General features: G+C 37.9%; 1 protein-coding gene across 1 annotated transcript; it reads right to left on the bottom strand.

The window, feature by feature from the left end:
- Positions 1–5,189: 5,189 nt before the first annotated feature.
- On the bottom strand, positions 5,190–9,014 carry LOC109147184 (lysosomal Pro-X carboxypeptidase-like). Its single transcript, XM_019294822.1, has 9 exons — positions 8,510–9,014; positions 7,690–7,876; positions 7,455–7,588; positions 7,213–7,325; positions 6,855–7,104; positions 6,191–6,346; positions 6,010–6,089; positions 5,618–5,667; positions 5,190–5,532 (listed from the first exon to the last, which is right to left on the bottom strand). The coding sequence occupies exons 1-9, from the start codon at positions 8,942–8,944 to the stop codon at positions 5,396–5,398; spliced, it is 1,542 nt and encodes a 513-aa protein (XP_019150367.1). The 5' UTR covers positions 8,945–9,014; the 3' UTR covers positions 5,190–5,395.
- Positions 9,015–9,258: the final 244 nt, after the last annotated feature.

Here is a 9,258-nt window from a genome sequence, read left to right as displayed (position 1 = left end):
CAGAGGTTCGGGATGTGTAATAACGAGACAAGTGTTGTAAGAAAGTAAAAGATGCTTGAATAGGACACCGGGGAGTGCTTTTATACTCCCCGGCCGCTACTTGCCCGGGGTACGCGGGAGGAGCCGAGGTCAGCGCCGCGAGACTAGCTCCACACGAGAGACCCGGCCCCGGCCGAGCTCGGAGCTCGGCCAAGCCGACCCCGTGTTGGTCGATCCCAGGTGCGTAGGCCGAACCCGGGTGCGCCGGCCGGCCCCGTGGTGACCGAGCCTACGTGGCCGACCCCGGGGTGCCGAGCCCATGTTAGCTGACCCCGGGGTGGTTAGCCTACCCCAGGGTGGTTCGTCACCTCGTGTGCGTAGTAGCCGGGGACCCCGCGGTAGTAGTCGAGGACCCCGTGGTAGTACCCGAGGACCCTGGGGAGGTAGATTTCTCCATGGTCTATCCGGTCGCGTGCTTAGTCCATTCGGTGCCGGGTGTGATCCGCTCCATATTGCTTCGCTCCGAGTTCGCTCCGTAATTGTTCCATCACTAAGTGACATTTTTGTTTGGGGACGACCTAGCTTTTATTCAACATCATTATATTAGACTCCATTAGAGAACAGGTTATTTAAGCAGTGACAAGGAAATAAAAACAACAGTATTTACAATTCAAGCAATAATGCAATCTTGATTGGTTTTAATGTGTTATATATGAATTTAATAAATAAATGAATATTAATTATTTTCATAAATAATATTGATAAATAATACTATATATTCCCATTTAGACTAGATAGTAGATAGATAGAGTGGCATAAGATCATATCCAACCAGCATATCATGGTTATAAGGCGTGGATTTATCCCGTGCACACATTTATTGGTTTGTCTATACGAACAACTCAATTGATTCTTAAGTAGTAGATTGTGAAAGGACATATGATTGAACTCTGGTAGTCATAGTGTGGGATTACACTCAATGGCATACTATACTATGAATCATGGATAAATATTCATTTTTAATGTATTAAAAGTTTAATTTTTTTTTTTTAATAGTATACCTAAAAATAAATATTCACTATATAAAAAGTGAATTTTCAAAAAATGCACATTCAATGTATTAAAAACCCACCAGGACTATGTGGTCTAATGGTATCCGGGTTGGACTTCCATTTGGAAGGTTGTGAGTTTAAGCCTCAGTGGAGGCGTTATTGGTTCTTTGTGTTTCAGTAGGTTGAGAAAGTATATGAACAGATACTACAATGTAATAGGGCCAGTAACATTCAAAAAAAAGATGTTGGTGCCAAATTGCTTCCTTATGTAGGAAGTGATGGGTTTGGGACTTGGTGGAGGTGTAGTAATTGTATTTTTGGGTATCCCCACCCCTTGTAATAAAAATTATACACTAATAATAATGAATCTTATTTCAATGATGCATGGACTCCTTTTATTATTATAATGCACTGATTCTTTCACTTAATAAGTCACTACTGGAAATTATGGAATTTCCGACCACCTGAAAGTGATGTTAAATCAAGTCGAAAGTCTTGTTCCGATCACTTTTGATATCCGAAAAAATCTTTGTTGCTATTTCCGACCACTTTTTACTTTTAATTTCATTTAAGATCACTTTCAGATGATCGGAAATTCTATAATTTCCAGTAATAAGTTACTCTAAGGAGGGAATTTTGCCTGGGGAAGGGGAAGAGTTGCATAAGATCAGATCCAGGCCATCATATCATGGTAGGAATTTTAATGATTTCAAAAGCTTTCATGTGCAAAGTGCACTGACAACCTTCTCTTCATGGGCAACATTATCCATTAGCAACCTCGGTAAAGGATTTTGTGTTTGTTTCTCCAAATGTTAATCAACATAAATCCTTACCTTGATGCACGAATATAATTGTCGAGTTATTTTTTCCAAAAGGGTAAGGTACCCCCCCCCCCCCCCGGTCCCTCAAATAGGGATAAGAAATGGCAACCTACTTAATTAGGTCATATGTCATATCATAACAAATATCACATTTATTACGTTTTATAACTATACAAAATAGTTATGAAAGATATCATAACTAATTTGATCTCGAGGCACTACTAGGCTTAGCTCTTAATCATGGCTTGTACATGTATGCATAATTAATTAAGAAAATGAAATATTTGGCCGCCTCGAGTTATTTATTTATTAATGCTATTGACTCTATTACATTGTAGTATCTGTTCAAACATATCTCAATCTAATGAAGGTCAAAAAGTCAACAACGTCCCCACTAAGACTCAATCTCATGACATCTCAGATAAAAGAGATCACTGCATCCCATCTGAGCACAATGTGCTTAGCATTTGGCCTAGAGTTATATTCACCTGTAGATTCAATTTCTTAGTTATTATTATAAGATTATTATTTGTTTTTAATACATCAAAAGACTAAAAAGCTAAGAGTTAAATAAAAACGAGACCATGCAACCGGTCAACGGGTAAATAAAGTCATCTAATCAATACAAAAATTAATTTCTCGGTGAACATGCTCATGTTTACACTAACATTCTCTTCCCATAAGCTCGACCAATTATTGTCATTTCTAAAGTTAAAGAAAGTTGTCTCATAGAACGAAACGCACCTGATCCTTCAAGTCAGAGGCTCAAAGCTCACACAATTTATCCTCTTCCAATTACCTGCTAATCTCTACCAATTGTCAAATCAAGCGTTTATCGCTACACTAAAAGTTATGACTAGTAACAAAGGTGTACCTTTATTTTCTTATTTTTGTGCAACTACCAGTGCCACATTTAAATGATATGATACTAGACGTAACCCTCTAAATCACCACCCAACAATTAGATTTCTAAAGTCGTGAAAAGATGTGTCATAGAAACTCTAGGAAGAGATTGATTTTCCATCCAAAGACTATGTCATTTCTGGGGTTTAAAGAAGCGAGATTTACTTAGTGCATATCCTCAAATAGTATCTACGAGTTTTCATTGTCACCAAAAAAAGAGTTTTTTCCCAATATGGTCCATCGAATATCGCTCATTCTCAATTTTGCATTTCGACTTTCAATTGCACCCAAGGTGATCTCTTTGATTTTTAAAAACTACCCCAAATTGGTCCTCCGTTATCTTTTGTGTCAACTGAACGTTAAGTCTAGGGGTATTTCCGTCAATTTAACTCAGTTTAACCATTTTGTTTATCAACGTTTGACTTCTTGGAGGAAACCCAGTTTGACTATTTTGTTCATCAATTGCACCCAACAGAGGAGATTCAGGCGAGGGAGCGGCGGTGGCGGCACTGGTCACGGAGCTGGAGAAGTGGCGGACAACAGCGGACACTCAGCTTCCGCAGCAGATGAAGGCGATGGCGGCCATGGCATCGCAACTGGCGCAGCAGGAACCGGGACCGGCAGCTCTGCGGCAGAATACGGAGATGGAGTACCAGGACCTTAGAGAACGCCATTGATGACCGCCGAAAGGAAACGCCATTGCCAGAACAGATCTACTAACGGTGACTAAACAAATTTGAGAACGTGGCGCCGAGAGAGTCATGACGGAGGATCACTTCATTTACCAAATAGCTAGGTTTCATCATTTTGGAACTGGTTGCAGCTTCCTGGCATTGCGATTATAGCCATTGTCTTCTCAGTAAGGAATTTTTAGTCAGAAAGTATTTCTTTTCAGTGAGCAGGCGACTTTTTTGTTTTTTTTTTTTGTTTTTTTTTTTGTTGTTTTTTGCTAATAAAGACCAATTATGTATCTCCATTGTAGGCTGTCTGTGGCACAGTGTTTCGTAGAAATGTCATGACTTGGTGTTTTGACAAGAAGGGTCCTCTTTATGTAGCCATGTTCAAGCCTGTGGGAGTGATCATTGCAGCAATCATGGAGATCATGTTCCTCAGAGCTTCCGCTTCATTTGGGCAGGAATATACAAAAACAATATTGCAACAGTAGGGTAGCTAGGGAGAAGGAGAATCACAAAAATCCTAGCTGAAAACAACATAAGAACACCATTAACTGAACTATATATGATCTTTCCCATCCTTAAAAGATGGTTTCCAACTTCCCATGTACTGTTTTTCAGCGTGATCGGAGCTATCATCAGCTCTGCTGGCATGGATTTTACACCGCGCAGTGGGGCAAGCCAAAGAGAACGGTATGCTCGAGCTTGATGACAGTGATTGTGGTGCCAAATCATCGAGCAACAGAGCCCCTCTGTTGCATTAATGCAGGATTGTGATTGCAGTAATGCGGCGCGTACGGGTCCATGATGACAATGTGGTAGACGCCCGGATTGTCGACGTTAACGGGAAATGGCAAATGGCAAATCGTGGCCGATAAATTCGAAGAGGATATCTTTCATCAAGTCATCATCTCCGCCGTGAACGCCGTCAAGAAAAGCTAGAGAACCACCCAAACCGCCTACAATGCCATATTTCTCGCCCAATTCCATCGACTTCTACAGATAATGGCGAAGAATTTCCCAGAAGTAGGATTAACTGTGAACTGACCAAAATATCCCCAAACTTAACGCCTAGTTGTCGCAAAAGGTAAATGAGGATTAATTTGGAGTAGTTTTTAAAAGTCAAGTGACCACATTGGGTGCAATTGAAAGTCAAATGCAAAATTGAGAATGAGCAATGATCGAGGGATCATTTTGAGAAAAAACTCCAAATTTAAATTTGCTCCGATTTGATTGTACTCCTAACTTGTATTCCCTCTCACATACTTTTGATGTAAGTTGAATCCCCAACTCTGACAGAGTATGTGAGAGGATGTAAATCACGATGACTCAATGGATTAGTAGGCAGGGCCAAATGCAGGTGCGCACAAAGAATCTGCCCACTTTGGACATAATTCTCACACTGCCGCCGCCGAGGTTCGAACCTTGGTCTCTTCTCCCAAATCAGGATTGGTTATTTTTTATTTTTATTTTTATTTTTATTTTTATTTTTTTATTATTATTTTTTACTAAAAAAATTACCAATCTTATTTGTCACCTCAGAAAGTATAAATGAGGGAGTAAAATTTTGGAAGTCTATAGAGTAGAACTCATCAAATTGTCCGACTAGACTTTCCATATATGCAAGTACTTCTTCAATCTTCATCATCATTTATGATAAAAGATACTTTAGTGGCTCACGCACTTTTTTTCTTTTTTCGGTTCTCCTCTTAATAATGACTTCTCTCACGATCCTTTAATATTAAGGTTGCTCAAAGTCAGACGTTAAAAAATCATTATTATACCTTTTTCCCCATTCATACGAGATTGGAAGCTTACATCATGATTTGCTGCAATGAGACCATCACAAACTAAGTGGATACAATGATGCTAAGAGTGTATGGCAACACTTATAAGCCATTATATCTATATATTAGTCTAGTGCTCACAGTTATAATTACTTCCTTAATATTACTAATTTTGTCTTCTATCTTTTTAGGGCTTCAAGTTCAACGTAATACTTTGTTATCCAACTTTGAATGATTTCAACCTCCTTCTTCCGTTGCTCAGTTAACCAATCCGGATCCGTTTTGCTTGCTCCGTATATGTCCAAACAGTGAGAACCTACGACAATTCAAATGTATGGTAGTCCCATTGTCAGTTTAAGGTTTCGGTAGTTAATAATAAGAAGAAAATCTTAATTACATACCGTTACGGGTATATACGGCAAGTACAGTGTCTGATATATCTTCCAAAACCCTATCAAACGTGCAAAGGAAACCACAAACTTAGTTCATTCAAAAATTGAAGGTTGCTGGTTTTGTTATTCTTGTCCAATTTTACCTATCTTATTTACTATTCAGTGAGTAAACTAACTTTTGTTTTTTCTTATTTTTATTAGTTTTTTTTTATAATTTTTAAATTTAATTTTTTGTATTTAATAGTAATTTTAATTAATTTTTAAATATATAAAATTTATACACTAATTAGAAACTTAATATTATGAAAAATTGTAATTGTAAATAACTTTTGTTAGGTTAATCGAATCAGATCAAATACATAAGATGGGATAGAGAATTTAAAAGTATTGTTTTTATTTACCCGGCACTGCTATATGGGTCTCTTAGTCCGTTGGAGAAAATGATGTTGCTGCCGAACTTGTGTAGAACTAATTTAATGTCCTGCATGCGGAGAAAACTTTAGCAGAATGATATGATTATGGTTTTATGTATAGTATAGGAGAATGCATGGAAATTTGGAGAAATTGAAGAACATATTATACGTGTCCGCCGTAATAGGTTGTGATCCAATGTGGTCGGGGAGGAACTCCATAGTAATCATCGCAGTCCCGCGAGAATTGCTGCATGCTGAAAGGAGCTGGAAAGAACATGGTGTCTCTGTCGCCACGCCCGATCGGCATCGCCATTTCACTGCAAGTCTACGCACCAAAAACTCTCTCATTAATCCTCAACCAAAATCATTAATCTCCGGCAACCCCATCAAGATTACAAGTTCGATTCCCAGTAAAAGCTGTCTATTAACTTTTTTTTTTTATTTAAGCCAAACTTAGTTGATTTATCTCCTCATGTTCCTTTGTCACCTAGAGTTACAAGATAGGGTTTACTCAGCAACCCAGCCAAGGTTACAAGTTTGATTCCGGCTAGGTTAAAGTTCCACTTCCTGAGGGAGCGACATATTAGCTTTTTTTTTTTTTTGAATCCATCCCTTGAATAACCTAGGCTGACTGATTAATTTATAACTTTGTGATGCTTTTCAAACTTAAGTTTGACTTCTCCTGTAGCAGTTTATTGACTTTCTTGATTTGAATATCAGTTATGAATAATCTAGACTGATTTATCTGAAGTAGTAACTGTGAGTTTCCTTGTCATCTGAAAAAGATTATTAATCTTCCCGAAAATTAATGAAACATTATGCGGTTTACTTACTTGCCATCTCCATCCGACAATTGTTTCGCTGGTGGGGGGGTTGTAAATTTGAGGATCGTAGCAAGTCCGGTTTCCTTCAAGCCCGACGACGCCGGCATGTATCCGGTCAAGAATATCAGCCCCTTTCGGCGCGCCGTCTATGCCGCCACACACCTCCGTCACCGGGTACTTGGGCGGCTGGTCATATTGAGCGGCGGTACAATACGTCGAATCCAAGTAATCCTTTAGCTCACCGGGCGATTTTAATCCCCTAATTATAAAATTAACAAGTTTTTAAGAAAAATTGTTGAGATTATAAATTTATAATAGCTTAAAGGTGGCAGTAATAATATGGGGGAATAATATTTTATTTATTTACTTGCAAAGCTTGAACTTTTTACTGAGAATGGAGAGACCGTTTGGCTTGGAAGCAATTTTGTCAATGACGGACCATGATTTTCGTATGGTTTGATAACAATTCTCACTAACCTCCTGCAACATTCATAAATCATAAATTTGGTTGTTATATATATATAGAGAGACTCGTCTATATATAGTATATATAAATTGACTTAGTATTTTAATTATAGTAATATAACAACGGGAAATTTGACCACTTACTTTAAAGTCTTTTGTCACTAGAGAATAGTATCCATTTTCTGGTGTGATATTGTCGAAGTAGAGAATGGGAGCTGAGGAAGCTAAGGCCCCAAGAGCCACATGTGGATACTTCAACCGAAACCATGAAGCAAGCACTTAAAAAAAATATATACAAAATTCAAATTTTGATTCGGGCTAAAAACCCAAAATTTAAGTATATGAAAATTAGAGAAAATGGAGAAAGATAATCTCGTACTTCCTCCATATGATCCTCCGAAAACAATGATGGGAGAATGTTGAGCCAAGTATTTGTTCTTCAAATATAAGAGCACTTCTGCGTAATCAGCCAGAGCTTGAGCTGAGTTGAAATATCCACGAGTTGTCTCGTTATTCATGGCTTCTTCCATAGTTCCAAATGGAATTGACTTCCCATAGTACCTATGCTGTTTACAACATCAAGTATCAAGATTTGAGGGAATCAAATAATGAAAAAAGACTTATAACACAACACCCAAGTCAGATACAAAAAATTGTATATTTCAGTTTTAATTAGCTTCTGATCCAATAGTGACATTAAATGGGTTATGTGTTTGAGTCCGAGGGCAGTATTGTAACAGAGTCAATAGTATAAAAAAAAATATCTGGTATAAACCCATTTAACATGTAACGCACACGTGCAATATATTTAAATATTTTATTTTTTAAAAAAGTAAATAACTTTTTAAACTTTATTATAATTGGTGGTTTGGATAAGGCATATATATGATATCCAACTAAGAGGTGGGTCAATGGTGATATTATTTTCAGCTGAGGGACCGGATTCTTTTTTTCATTTGTAGGTTAGTCATTAGTGTTTTTCAATATTATTATAAATAATAAAAATAACGGTGTTAGTGTCAAATCATACTACATGTTACTATTTTTTGTAAAGTCTAAACATGAGATTAAAACAAAAGAAAAACACGAATCATTAGATTCACATAGTAAATAAGTCAGTTTTGTTTAGAGTTAAACTCGTAATCTTATGAAACAAAGTCAATAATCTGACGAACTTGACTAGGGTTACCTCCTATTACCTCTATGTAGACAAGAAGAGCCTTAAAACGAGGGGCATTGTCGGTAAGAAATCCGATGTATTTGGGATCATCGTCGATGGGAGATTCAGCGCCGAGCCAGGCGAAGATAGGGGAGTTGGATTGGGCGCCGCCCCAGTACTTGGAGCTAACTATGTATCTCTGTTTGAAGGTGGCGTAGCTTTGAGGTCCGTAATTGAAGTGATCCAACGTTTGTCTGTAGTAAAAGGTTCTGAAGTGGGAAGAAAGAGGTTTAGTCTGAGGAGAAGAATGTTTGGAAGATGAGCGCTGTAGGATGGACTCGTATAGTGGGGTGAGCCTAGGAATTTTGTGCAGCGGCGGCGGCGGCGTTTCGGAAAGGCCGCCGCAGGTTGTCGAGGAGAGGAAGAGGAGTAGAAGAGGGAGCAGCCATAGAATTGCAGATGTAAAGAGCTTCATGGCGGGAAAGATGATGTTTTAGTTTGAGTTAGTACTTGAGATCGAGTGGCATCTATATATATAGATAATAGATGCATGATCGCCAAAAATCCTTGTGATCAATTGAGCCCACACAAAAATCCTCTTATGCTGGGATTATCTCTGCCAATTTGCTATTTGCATGATGATGTGGTATATATATATATATATATATATATATATATATATTCTGATTAATAGGATTTGCAAATTCTATACAAAAACAATCATTATTGCATGGACCATGGTCAATACAATTGTGTGAACCATAAATAAAAAGTACATTTTTAATATAC

Source organism: Ipomoea nil, unplaced genomic scaffold (assembly GCF_001879475.1).
Source record: "Ipomoea nil cultivar Tokyo-kokei standard unplaced genomic scaffold, Asagao_1.1 scaffold1978, whole genome shotgun sequence".
Classification (NCBI taxonomy): Eukaryota; Viridiplantae; Streptophyta; class Magnoliopsida; order Solanales; family Convolvulaceae; genus Ipomoea; species Ipomoea nil.
The sequence above is the reverse complement of the archived record's forward strand: the minus strand, read 5'-3'. Positions and strand labels throughout refer to the sequence as shown.